This window comes from Hylobates moloch, unplaced genomic scaffold, assembly GCF_009828535.3.
Source record: "Hylobates moloch isolate HMO894 unplaced genomic scaffold, HMol_V3 SCAFFOLD_22, whole genome shotgun sequence".
NCBI lineage: Eukaryota > Metazoa > Chordata > Mammalia > Primates > Hylobatidae > Hylobates > Hylobates moloch.
The window spans coordinates 43,872,036-43,886,845 of record NW_026652297.1 but is presented as its reverse complement, the minus strand read 5'-3'; the positions used below and the strand labels follow the sequence as shown (position 1 = coordinate 43,886,845).

Genomic DNA, 14,810 nt, shown 5'->3' with positions numbered 1-14,810 from the left:
TTACAAGCTCAACATAACACCATCCTCAACATCTCTGACAATAGGAAAGGGTACTTTACATTCTGAGATCAGTATTAGGGTGATATTCAATGGCTAAAAGGCTCCAATTAGAGTCTAAAATGGAATAACTACTTTAAATAATATTACTCCATAATAAACAATGTTGTATGAAGGTTCTAGTTTACATGTTTTTTCAAAAAAAAAAAGTACATGAAATGGTAAAGATAAACTGTAAAAGACAAGTGAGTACACTAAGTGATCAAGCACTTGCCTGTGCTGTTAGAATTTGAGGGCAGCAAATTACTGCTAGGTGTAAACCTAGCTGTTTATAGCTCCCTCAACATGAGATTCACTCTGAGAATCAAAAGTGTTATGACGTCTATACCTGTCCATCTCAAACCTCATACTTCTACCTGTGGACACTCACTCCTAACCTCATCATCCAATTCTAGTACACCTCTACTCCAGTAACACTAGAACACTACCTGGTGAATGTTTCCCTCACAATTTATATACTCTTTCCTTGATCCTCAGTTGGATTTCAATGTATTCTTACTGTATAATAAAGATTACATATGAAGATAGTCCTCAGAGTTGCAATATGCAGTTGTAATTTGAAAGACTTTTGGGGGATGGGAGGGTCACATGCATTTGCATTTTATGTGATACAAAATGAAGTAATAAATTATCTTCCTTCCTGATGATTTTAAGCCCATCCATTGAGTCATTTCAGTTCTTGTGTTTTTCAGTTCCAGAATTTGCATTGATTCTTTAAGTTTTTAGTTCTGTGCTAAAATTCTCAATCTCGACTTTTAATTCCATGACATCATAGTTATTTTAAAGTCCATGTCTATTAACTGGATACCCTCTCAGTCTGTTTCTATGGTCTATTGTTTCTTGGTTTTAGTCATATTTTCTTTTCTTTTACACTTGGCTTTTTTTGATCATGAGCAAAACATAAGAAATTGTAGAAATCAGTTGAAGGTCTAGTTCATTCTTACTTCTGGGTCCCAGCACAGACCCTGAGATGTTTGCTAGGGTGCCTCCTCTTTGGCAGGATTCTAAATTTTGTCCCCTCTGCCCTGTGAGTTTGTAGAAAAGCTCTCCTCAGCTTCCTAGCCTCTCTGTTGTCAGAACAGATAAACTCATCTAGGAAGGAAAAGTGGCCCCCAAAGCTGGGATCATTTCTAGATTTCCTTCCTCTCCTGACCTTACCCCCACAATTCCTCACTTCTTTAGTCTTCTATGCCTTCAAACACATATTTTCTTATATTGTCCAGCTTTTTTAGCTGTTTTTGACAGGAAGACTGTTCCAACCCATCTGGTTTCCTACCGCTGGTTATCTCAAAGGCCCTTGCTTCTAAATCATATGCATATGAAAGCTGTGGCAGCAGAATCTATGACTTGCTCAAGCTTATTTAATATTTCATTTTGACCCTGTGCCAATATGATAAAATTTATATAAAGCTATTTTAAAAACTTTCTGCAAATCATGTTCTTGTAAACCGTTGACAATAAATACCTTTCACTAAATTACATTAAAATACAGGGGAAATTATTAGACATTAACCTCTAGGTTTTATTCTGGCCAAAAAATCTAAGCAAATTTTCTTCTGACCTTGATGGGAACTGCTGAGGTTGCTTGGCTGCATAGGTTGGTACTGGAAATCTGTTTGCATATATAGGCTAAAAAGAAAAATATAATAAGGTTATTACCCCTATGTGCTCATAAATATGATTTCTAGATAAAAGAAATCTACATATTTAAAATCAATAAACAGACTACAGGTGAATATTCCTTATCAGAAATGCTTAGAACCAGAAGAGTTTCAAATTTCAGATTTTTTTCCACTTTTGGAATATTTGCACATACATAATCAGATATTTTGGGGACAGGACCCAAGTCTAAACAGAAAAGTCATTGATGTTTCATATAGGCCTCATACATATAACCTCAGGGTAATTTTATACAATATTTTAAATAATTTTGTGCATAAAACAATGTCTGTGTATGCTGAACCATCAGAAAGCAAAGGTGTCACTCTCTCAGCCCCTCATATGGACAATCTGTGGTTGTTTGGCATCACCATCACTCCTGACTCTGAATTTATATACTACTGGTAAGCAATCATTTTCTTAGATTTATTCACATATAAGTACTCAACAGTGCATTCTGACTGCAACTCATCACATGAGGGCAGGTGTGGAATTTTCCACCTGTGGCATCATGTTGGTGCTCAGAAAGTTCTGGGTTTTGGAGCATTTTGGATTTTCAGATTAGGGGTGCTCAACCTGTATTTATTTGTAATGCTGATAGTTAAAAATATTTTGTTTATTTGACATATCTTTACCACTGAATGTGGAATACTTAATTCTTTTAAGGTATTTTTTTAAATTCAGTAATACCAAAGTACTAAGATCTTGCTTCAAACCAACTGTATTAGTTAGAAGGTAACATATTTCCTATGTCAATGTATTTTAAATAAAATCTTCCAAAATGTATTGCCAAACCTATACAGTATCTAACTAACACTATAAATACCACTCAGCTAGAATCCTTGATTTTGGAATTCATTATATTCTTCCTTGATGAAGTAGTTGAAGTTTACAACAAAGTGAAACTGTATAACTTAGCCTCAAATAAGAAAGTAAAAGTAATATTTTTCACATATCACATTACATTATAAGACATTAGGAATGATCAGATGGAATTACTAAATCAATGATGAAGTGATCTTGACCAAGATGTTCTTTACTATCTACTGTTAACTCCTAAAGTTCTATGGCTGGCAGAGAATGCACAGTGGTGGTGAAGACCTTGAGCACCCTCTGGCTTCTACCACAGAACAGGTGGTCTATCATCTGCAATTTTTTTCCCCACAGAATGATTTGTATGTACTGTGAAATGGGTGGAAAATGCAACAAAATGTCTCCATCCCTTTCCACAAGCCATAGGAGCAGCACTCTAAAGGGATCAAGTCCACTTTTGGAATGACAATGTGGTGAGGTGATGGGTATGTGAATTAGCTTGACTGAATCTTTTTTTTTTTTTTTGAGACAGGGTCTGGCTCTGTCGCCCTGGCTGGAGTGCAGTGGCACGATCTCGGCTCACTGCAAGCTCCGCCTCCCGGGTTCACGCCATTCTCCTGCCTCAGCCTCCCGAGTAGCTGGGACTACAGGGGCCCACCACCATGCCTGGCTAATTTTTTTTTTTTTGTATTTTTAGTAGAGATGGGGTTTCACCATGTTAGCCAGGATGGTCTTGATCTCCTGACCTCATGATCCACCCACCTCGGCCTCCCAAAGTGTTAGGATTACAAGTATGAGCCACTGCGCCTGGCCAACTGAATCTTCCAACAAGGTATACATAGACCAAAACATCACACTGTGGTCAGGCGCCTGTAATCACAACACTTTGGAAGGCTGAGGCAGGTGGATCATGAGTCAGGAGTTCAATACCAGCCTGGCCAACATGGCAAAACCCCGTCTCTACAAAAAAAATCACCCAGGCATGATGGCGCACGCCTGTAATTCCAGCTACTCAGGAGGCTGAGGCAGAAGAATTGCTTGAACCTGGGAGGCAGTGGTTGCAATGAGCCGAGATCATGCCACTGCACTCCAGCCTGTGCAACACAGTGAGACTCCATCTCAAAAAAAAAAAAAAAATCTGCACATGTACCCTAAAACTTAAAGTATAATAATAATAAAATTTTTAAAAATCACATGATACCCCAAAATATACACAATTATTATTTGTCAATTAAATATAAATTAATGAAAACAAGCTAAAGATTAGAAGCAAGCAAGGTGCTGGATATATTAGCTTGATTTAATCACTTCCACATTTTTACATAAAACATCACGCTGTATCCCATAAATGTATACAACTATGATTTGCCAATTAAAAATAAAATTAATTTAAAAAATTTTTAATCTTTTTTGGCATTTATCTGACATATACTTTTAAATGTATGCAAAGATCTATTTACAAAGATGCTTGGTACCACATTTTTTTATGGTATAAGACTGGAAACAACCTGTTTTTAAATTTCCGGTAAATTTATAAGAGGCAACAGTATACCGTTATTAAAAACAATGAAGTACATGTTCACTTCTTGCAAATAGTGGACCAAATGTCCAGAGAAAACTTCCCAGTACAGTACACCTAAAATGCTGCCTAAAATATCTAAAAGGTATTTTGAAACACTTGGCTGGGTTGGTGGGAAGTAAGAAACATCTTACAGGCCAAAAAAAACCCAAGAAGGTATGAAAGAGTCCAAACTACGGAGTTGCCTTCGTCCTGTGAAAATCTTCCTATCCTTGGCAGGCGGCAGTATGCGTTTTCAGTGACCCACAGATAAAGGAGGCAAAAGCTGGGGCCTGAGCTGGATGGAATGGTGAATACAAGGCCCTATACAAAGCCTAGACATATGAAGGGTGATATCCCCATGGGTTAACTAGAAAAACAAAAACCTGCCTCAAGGAAGGCCCGTGGTGATACTGTCTCGGTGCTGATAGATGGGGAACTAAAGAAATAGTCTCCATGGAGAAATTCTTACCACACACCCATCCTCATAAGAGTTGGGGGACCAGAGTTCATAACATTTGTGTGGCCAAAAAAAAAAAAAAAATCAACAAAAATTTCAGTTTAAAGGCATCAAAGATTGACCATGCCCCCAAGCATCTGGCAAAGAAAAATACTCTCAGTAGGAACCCACTATAATTCGGGACTCAAATATATTTATTTCCAAGACAATGTTCCAAAGAATGTCAGTTTACAATCAACATCACAAGTGCACTAAGAAATGAGCCATCACGAGAGTCAGCAGAAATAACAAACCTGAGAACCCACCAAGGGCATACATATTAAAATGATCAGATACAGCACAAAAATTAGGTGTTTGAATATGCTTTAAAAAGTAAAAGCTTTAAAACAGATAATAAAACTATAACAAACAATCACAAATAACCAGGCAGATTCGAAATAGAACTAAGTAGAACTACAGGAATTAAATGTACTATAAAACTAATGAAATTAGATATTCAATGAGTTGATTAAGTAGAAGATTTGGCGTAGTTTAGTAGAGACTTAGTGAATGGAAGGTAGATCCAATATAATCAGAATGGAATACACAAGAATATTGGAAATACCAAAGAGAGGTTAAGAAACAGAGAGATAGTAAAAAGTCTAACATGCAAGAAATGCATGAGAGTTAATCAGATAATGAGACAGAGGCAATAAAGAAATAATTGCTAAGAATTTGCTAGAACTGAAAAATGTAAATCAACTCAGGAAGTCTATTTATTGGCAAAGGAGTTTTTTTTAAGTCCACATCTACACCAAATAGTCTAAAGATACAGAAGAAAAAGCCGCATGGAAAAGATAAATACCGCATCATTTAGAGTAACAGACAATGTTTAAATTGCAACGAAGGATGTTAAAATATAGTCTATTTAAAGTTCTTAGAAAAAAAAAACAGCTGTCAGACAAAAACATTCTGAAAAGACATAAACTGACAGAATTTACTACCAAAATACCTTCGCTAAGGGAACTTCTAAAAGATACCCAGTTGAAGTAGATATACCAGAAAAATAAGCTGAGATTCAATAAGGTTGAAAGCAGACAATGAATACATGGGAAAATAGCTAAAGCTCACAGAGCACTTCACATGTGCCACATGCACTTCTCAGTGCTCCACACATACGAATTCCTCTGATTTTCACAAAAGTCATTTGTGATTAGTACTATTATTATTATTTTACAGATGAGGAAACAAGTACAGAGAGAGTTTCAGAATCTTGCCTAAAGTCACAGCTTATAAAGTGACAAAGGCAGTACTCAAACTGGGCAGTTCGGCTCACAGTCCATCCTCTTAACAATTAATTTAACTGGTGTATGGCCTCACAAACCTAAACAAACATTTCATAATTCAACAGTCATATCTATATTGTAGCATTTTTTTAAAAAAAGACTTAAAATACTAGAAAACAGGCCAGGCGCAGTGGCTCACGCTGTAATCCCAGCACTTTGGGAGGCCAAGGCATGTGGATCACGAGGTCAGGAGTTCGAGACCAGCCTGGCCAATATGGTGAAACCCCATCTCTACTAAAAAATACAAAAATTAGCTGGGAGTGGTGGCGCACGCCTGTATTCCCAGCTACTCAGGAGGCTGAGGCAGGAGAATCACTTGAACCCGGGAGGCGGAGGTTGCAATGAGCCGAGATGGTGCCACTGCACTCCAGCCTGGGCAACCAAGAAAGACTCTGTCTCAAAAAAAAAAAAAAAAAAAGTCAGAGAGACCACAGTATCACAGACAGACACCTGGGGGTGCTCTTGAGTAGAAACTAGCAAACCTCCATAATTAGGAGACTGCACAAAAATCCTCACAGAGGACACATCCCCAAAAAAGATTTGAGAGGCTACCAGAATCTCTAGCCAGGCTGAGTAGCATAAGTCCTCCTTGTACAAAACAAGGCTGCAAAATCTGGGAAAGGCAGCTAATTCTTCAAATGCCAAAATCCCAATAATAAATGACAAATAATACAAAGAAATAGAAACATGGCACATTTAAAGGAACAAACTAAATCTCTAGAAACTGACCCTAAGGAAACAGATTTATATAAATAACCAAAGAATTCAAAAATTACCATCATAATGATGTTCAAAAAATTAAAAGAGAATGCAGACGGACAACTAAAAGAAATCAGGAAAATGATGTATGAACAAAATGAGAATATCAACAAAGAGACAGGAACTATAAACAAGAACCAAACAGCAATTCTGCAGCTGAAAACTGTAATGCTAAATTGAAAGATTCACTAGAAGGATTCAACAACAAACATGATGAGGCAGAACAAAGTATCAGTGGACTCAAAGACTAGTATATTCAAAATCAAAGTGGCAGAGGAGCAAAAAAGGTGAAGAGAAAGGAAAATAAATAGCAACACAAAACCATATGAAAACATAAAACTCGATAATAATGGTAAGTGTACAGACAAATAGAGAATCTTGTAGTACTGTAATGTGAGTGTGAAAATCACTTTTAAATCTTGTTAGAATGTTAAAAGCATAGCATAAAAAGTAATGAATCTGTGTTAATGATAAGCAATATAAAAAGAGGTAATTTTGTGTCATCAATTACATAAAGTGGAAGAAGAAGAAATACAAAGGGGTACAGTTTTTGTGATTGAAGTTATCAGTTTAAAATAGATTGCTATAAATTTATAAAATATTTTATGTAATTGCAAAGATATCACAATACATGTGCTATACAATATGCACAAAGGAAAATGAGAATCAAAATATTACTACAAAAAAACAAAGAAAATGATAATTTATTGTATATTTCAAAATAGCTAAAAGAGTAGAGTTGGAATGTTCCTAACATAGAAATGATAAATCCTTGAGGTGATGACTATCCCTTATCCCTTATGTATGCATAATTGATTTTTTTAATTAAAAAGAAATACAAAAGAAGGCAGCAAGGGAAGAAGGAAGGGTCAAAAACAAAATAGCAATAGTAAGTCCCTATCTATCAGTAATTCTTTTAAATATGAGTAAGTATTCTGTGCAAATGGAAACCAAGAGAACAAGGATAGCAATACTTACATCAGACAAAATGAGGTAACATCAAAAACAATAAAAACAGAGATGAAAAAGGGCATTAATGGTAAAGGTGTTGATTCATCACAAGGATATAACAACTGTAAATACATATGCAGCCAATTTAGAGCACCTAAATATATAAAGCAAATATTAATTAATCTGGAGAGAGAGCTAAATAGCAACCCAATACTACTAGGAAACTTCAGTACTTCACTTTCAATAATAGATAGATCATCCAGACAACAAATCAGTAAGAAAACATTTGGCTCAAACTAGACTTTAAACAAAACAGATCTAATAGACATATTCCACCCAACAAAAGCAGAATACACATTCTTCTGAAATGCACACAGAACATTCTCCAGAACAAATAATATGTTAAGCTGCAAAACAAGCCTTAACAAATTTTAAAAGACTGACATCAAGTATGTTTTCCAACTAATATTAGGACTCAAAATCAATAACTGAAGAAATTTTAGAAAATTCACAAATACATGAAAATTAAACAACATGCTCCTAAACAATCACTTGGTCAATAACAGATAAAAAGAAATATTTTAAAATACAGCTGACACTTAAGCAACACAGGTTTGAACTGCACAGGTACATCTATATGCAGATATTTTTCAATCAAACACAGATTGAAAATACAGTATTCATGACCCACATATACAGAGGGCCAACTTTTCCTATATGTGGGTTCTACAGGGCCAACGGCATGACTTGAATATAGGCAGACTGGGCTATATGTATGGGTCCTGGAACCAATCCCCAATGTGTACCGAGAAACAACTATATCTTGAGACGATAAAAATAGAAACACAACATAACAAAATGTATGCAACACAGAAAAAGCAGTTATAAGGGGGAAGTTTATAGCAAGTCTATACCAATAAATGCCTACATTTTTTTAAAAATCTCAAGTAAACAACCTAATGTTACACCTCAAGACCTAGAAAAAGAGGAACAATCTAAGCCTAAAGTTAGTAGAAGAAAGGGAATAGCGAAGCTCAAGAGCAAAAATGAATGAAATACTGGAAAAACAGTATTAATAGAATCAATAAAACTAAGAGTTGGTTTTTTGAAAAGATAAATAAAATTAACACACCATTAAGTAGACTAAGAAAAAAAGAAAGAGGAATCAAATAAAATCAGAAATGAAAGAGAAGACATTACAGCTGATACCACAGAAATACAAAGTTTTATAAGAGACTGCTATGAACAATCATACACCAACAAATTGAACCTAGAAAAAAATAAATTCCTAGAAACATACAACCTATCAAGACTGAATCAAGACAAAATAAAAAATATGAAAAGATCAATAATAAGTAAGGAGATTGAATTAGTAACTTTAAAAAGTCTCCCATCAAAGAAACTCAGGACCTGATAAATTCACAGCTGAATTCTACCAGACATTTAAAGAACAACTAATGCAATCCTTCTCAAACTCTTCCCAACACTTGAAGAGGAAGGAATATTTCCAAACTCATTTTACAAGGCCAGCATTACCCTGAAACCAAAGCCAGACAAGGACACCACAAGAAAAGAAAATTACAGGCCAATATCCTTTATGAATATAGATGCAAAAATCTTCAACAAAATACTAGCAAACTGAATTCAGCAGCACATAAAAGGATATTTCCCAATGACCAAGTGGGATTTATTCTGGGGATGCGAGGATGGTTTAACATATTCAAATCAATAAATAACAACATTAACAAACAAAAAACAGAAGTGAAGAACATAAACATAACAAAAACCATCATTTTCAGAAATGAGGGAAAAGCATTTGACAAATTTCAACATTCTTTCATGATAAAAACTCTCAACAAATTTGTATAGAAAGAATAAACTGGGCCAGGCATGGTGGCTCACGCCTGTAATCCCAGCACTTTGGGAGGCCGAGGCAGATGGATCACCTGGGGTCAGGAGTTCAAGACCAGCCTGGCCAATATGGCAAAACACTGTCTCTCTACTAAAAATATAAAAATTAGCTGGGCAGGGTGGCACATGCCTGTAATCCCAGCTACTCAGGAGGCTGAGGCAGGAGAATCACTTGAACCTGTGAGGAAGACGTTGCAGTAAGCCGAGATCGTGCCACTGCACTGCAGCCTCCGTGACAGAGCGAGACTCTATCTCAAAAACAAAGAAAAAGAAATAAATAATGAACCTCAGCACAATAAAGGCCATACATCACAAGCCCACAGCTAACATCATACTGAACAATGAAAAACTGAAAGCTTTTCCTCTAAGATCAGGAATAAGACAAGGATGTCCACTCCTACCACTTCCACTCAATGTAGTATTAGAAGTTCTAACCAGAGCAGTTAGGCAAGAAAAAGAAATAAAAGACATCAAAATTGGAAAGGAAGAAGTAAAACTGTCCTTGTTTGCAGATGACATGGTCTTTTATACAGAAACCCCTAAAGAGTCAACCAAAAAACTGTTAGAACTAATAAATTCAGTAAAGTTGCGTAATATAAAATCAACATATGAAAATCAGTAGCATTTCTATACACTACAACAAGCTATCTGAAAAAGAAATCCAGAAAAAAATTCCATTTAGAATGACATCAAAAATACATACATAAATAAAACAGGAATAAATTTAACCACAAAAAATAAATATCTGTCTGTACAAGGAAATCTATAAAACATTGATGAAAGGAATTGAAGACATAAATAAATGGAAAGATATCCCACACTCACTGACTGGAAGAATTAATATTAAAATAACCACAGCAAACTACAGATTCAATGCAATACCTATTAATATTCCAATGACAATTTTCGTAACAATAGAAAAAATCCTAAAATTCATATGGAACTACAAAAGACCCGGAATCACTAAACCAATCTCGAGCAAAAAGAACAAAGCTGGAAGCATCACATTACCAAATTTCAAAATATACTGCAAAGCTATACTAATTAAAATGGCACACTACTGGCATAAAACAGACATAAAGACAAATGGAACAGAATAGAGAACCCCAAATCCACAACTTTATGGTCAGCTAATCTTCAACGAAGGTGCCAAGAATACATAATGAAGAAGGGACAGTCACTTCAATTAATAGTGTTGGGACAACTTCATATCCACATGAAGAAAAATGAAAATGAACTGGTATTTCATACCATATACAAAAATCAACTCAAACTGGATTAAAGATTTAAACATAAGACCTGAAACTATAAAACTACTAAAAGAAAACATAGGTAAATATTCTTAGGAGTACTGCACTGTACATGTAAAAATTGTTAAGATGGTAAATATTAGTGGTTTTGTTTTTACCACTACTGTTAAATTTACAAAAAACATCTTGAAAACAACAGTTAAAATGGCAAATTTTATATATATTTTGCCAAAATCAAATAAGAAATATATACATATATGTCAATGATGAAGAAGAGTATACAGATAATTTTGAACTAGCATGCATACGGCCTTTGTGGCCATCCTGTATACATAACGACATGGAAAAATCTCCAAGATATATGGTTAAGAGGAGAAAGGGCATAACAATTTTTGTCTCCTTTTTATAAAGATAAAGGGGGTGGAATAGGGAGACTCTGTGTGTGTGTGTGTGTGTGTGTGTGTGTGTGTGTGTGTGTGTGTGTATAAATATATTAAAAAATGAAGGATTTCTAATCATTTTCAACAGTGAAAATGAATGAATCACAGCTATATCTATCGATAGAGATAAATCACAAAGTGACATTAAGGGGAAAAACAGGTTGCAGATATATGTGCAAATTATCAAATAAAACGTTCTTAAAAGTTTTAAAACATTAGAAAATTACATATTGCTTAGGGATACATGCAGATCAGTAAAAGTATATCATGATCTAAACACTCCCTAATACACTTGCAGAACAGTGACTATCAGTCCTACAGCTGAGACAATTAGGCCGATCCAAGAGCTCAGCACCAGGTCTTTGGTAACATCCCATAGGGAGATGGAGACAGGTATTGAAAACAGGAAAAGAGCAGACATAGAAAAAAGTAGTGATAGCATAGGTCCCATGTCATTTCCCAATCCTGGTTGCTAGGCAAGGCATTCCTAATGTCCAGCTGTCTTTTTCTGTGTCCTCTGAGCCAAGGACTCCGCTGGTTTTCCTTTAAAGAACTCAGGGAGCAGGGCACAGTGGCTCATACCTGTAATCCCAGCACTTTGGTAGGCCAAGGCGGGTGGATCACTTGAGGTCAGGAGTTCAAGACCAGCCTGGCCAATGCGATGAGACCCCGTCTCTATGAAAAATACAAAAATTAGCCAGGCATGGTGGTACACAGCTGTAATCCCAGCTACTTGGGAGGCTGGGGCATGACAATCATTGAAACTGGGAGGCAGAGGTTGCAATGAGATGCAATTGTGCCATTATACTCCACCCCGGGCAACAGAGCAAGGCTCTGTCTCAAAAACAAAAACAAAAAACTCAGGGACCACCTACAGTACTCTTGAATTCTTAAGAAGGTATCTATGTTTCTAGCTATTATCTATATAACTTTGTTTTTAATCTTTAAGCATTTGATCCTTTAATACAGTAAAGAAAAATAATTTTTCATTTTATACTTACAACTTCTCTGGGAGGTGTCACTGGAGAAACATGTCGAGGAACACTCCCTGGCTGTCTAGAAGGGTTTGCTTGATTTTTGCCATCTGACCTGAAAGATACAATTACTTTTGATCTAAATTAAGATAAAAACATTTCTACATGAAATATTACACACATTTTGCATTTTCCCAAATACAGAATCATGATGTTGGTAGTGGTGGGGATGATAATCATGACACAGTTTAAATTTTTAGGACATTTTAACAGCTTGCACGTATTTTTAATCCTTATGGTATTAGAAGGCATTACTAACCACATTTTATAATTAAATTGAAATTTTAAGAAATTGTGAAATTTGGTCAATTACGCCAATGTTCCCTAACTTTTCTTAAGTCTTCCTAAAATCAGAGAAGAGTAAAAGCATATTCTCAGGTTGCCAAGTAGTCATTTTAAAAATTAGGAAATCCAAGGGTAGTGAATGGATTGGCTGGAAAGGTAACAGATAAGTTTTAGACATGCTGAGGTGACAGCAAATCAGTGCAGTGGAGATGTATGAAAGATAGCTGTAGTTATGGAACTCAAACTTCAAAAATGCAGATGGGGGAGTTACTTGCATAGACTGGTCAGTTGGAAGTATGATACGAAGTATCTACTTAGTCCTCTATCAGAAATTGGTGTTAAGCAAAATGAACCCTGAGGGCCACTTTCAGCAGCCTAAAGGCTGACCAACATAATCCTTTCTCCTCCCCATTAAAAGAGGTGGCGTGGTCACCACCACCTGTCAACCCATGCTAATCATGTCAAAAGGTCAGAGAGATAACTTAGAACCCTATTTTAGAGGATTACCAATCTCTGGTGATATGACTATCAGCATTAATACTTTATAAATTATTTACTATAGGCTGAGCATGGAGGCTCACTCCAGTAATCCCTGCACTTTGGGAGGCTGAGGCAGATGGATGGCTTCAAAAAGTTCAAGACCAGCCTGGGCAACATGGCGAAACCCCATCTCTACAAAAAAATACAAAAATTAACTGGGTGTGGTGGTGTACCTGTAATCCCAACTACTTGGAAGGCTGAGGCAGGGGGAATCATCTGAGCCCAGGGAAGTCGAGATTCTGTCTCAGAAAATATATGTATATATTTAATATAGGAATTAAAAGAAAAAAATGTAAGTACTCATATGTTTGTGATCTCTTCTTTCTGAAGTAGCTTCTCCACAGTTGATCTCTCTTGATGAAGATAAAAATAGCACAGACAATAAGGGGAACAATTAGGAAGAAGAACACCAGAAGTCCGTCCCTCAATGCAGTATTCGTTTCTAGAGAGAAGAATTTTACATCAACAGTCACCAAACTCATACTACCCAGAAAATACTAGATGATTATAAACACTTTACATTAATTTTCACATTACTCAAAAATCAAACTGATATTAATTGAATACACTGAGAAGTCTTCCTCAAAGTTCATTCCTGTCCACTTTACTTCTGCCTTCACAAAAATAACCACTTTTATTAGTTGTTTCTGTAACCTTACAGTATTTCTTCGAGCAAACAATCAAGAACAAAATATGTTTCTACTGTCAACACTTTCTTACACAAAAGGTAGCATACTATTTATATACCAGTTGGTGCATCAGTTTTTTTCCACTTATCTGTACATAGTGGACCTCCTCGTTTTCCATACGGCTATACGAAACTCCATTGTGTAGATGTTCTAGAGTTTATTTAACATGTGCCCCACTGATAAACACTTATATTTTTCCAATCTTTTGCTACTACCAAAAAAACTGCTATAATGAATAACCTTGTACATATGTTGTATCATATTAGTGCAGGTATAATAACTACAGAATAATTTCCCTAAAGCAGAAATGCTGTATCAATAAATAAGTGCATTCACCATTTCTTTTAGGTATTGTCAAATTGTCTTTCAATAGCCGGGCGCGGTGGCTCACGCTTGTAATCCCAGCACTTTGGGAGGCCGAGGCGGGCGGATCACGAGGTCAGGAGATCGAGACCATGGTGAAACCCCGTCTCTACTAAAAATACAAAAAATTAGCCGGGCGTAGTGGCGGGCGCCTGTAGTCCCAGCTACTCGGAGAGGCTGAGGCAGGAGAATGGCGTGAACCCGGGAGGATCGCGCCACCGCACTCCAGCCTGGGTGAAAGAGCGAGACTCCGTCTCAAAAAAAAAAAAAAAAAAAAAAAAAAAAAAAAAAAAAATTGTCTTTCAATATTAATGGTTACAATTTATAAGAATATTACAAGCAATATATAAAAATTCCCCATAGCCTCATTCACAGAGCCAAACTTCTGGATTTTTGCCAACCGGGCAAGTGAAAAATTTTCTCTTGTAGAATTTTAATTTACATTTTTTATACTATGAGTTGATAATTTTTTTTTCTTCTCTTTTCCCGAGATGGAGTCTCACCCTGTTGCCCAGGCTGGTGCAATGGCACAATCTCCACTCACTGCAACCTCTGCCTCCTGGGTTCAAGTGATTCTCCTGCCTCCGCCTCCCGAGTAGCTGGGATTACAGGTATGCACCACCACGCCCAGCTAATTTTTTTGTATTATTAGTAGAGACAGGTTTCACCATGTTGGCCAGGCTGGTCTCCAACTCCTGACCTCATGATCTGCCCGC

The 14,810-nt window shown here is 36.3% G+C and overlaps 1 protein-coding gene across 1 annotated transcript in view; it reads right to left on the bottom strand.

Moving 5' to 3' along the window:
• The window catches only part of ADAM9 (ADAM metallopeptidase domain 9), a 110,782-nt gene that overhangs the window by 1,792 nt on the left and 94,180 nt on the right, over positions 1–14,810 (bottom strand). Inside the window, exons 19-21 of the mRNA XM_032144303.2 lie at positions 13,343–13,484; positions 12,185–12,272; positions 1,619–1,686 (exon numbers count right to left, since the gene is read on the bottom strand). Of these exons, the coding sequence (XP_032000194.1) occupies positions 1,619–1,686; positions 12,185–12,272; positions 13,343–13,484 (298 nt within the window). The remainder of the gene's footprint in view (positions 1–1,618; positions 1,687–12,184; positions 12,273–13,342; positions 13,485–14,810) is intronic.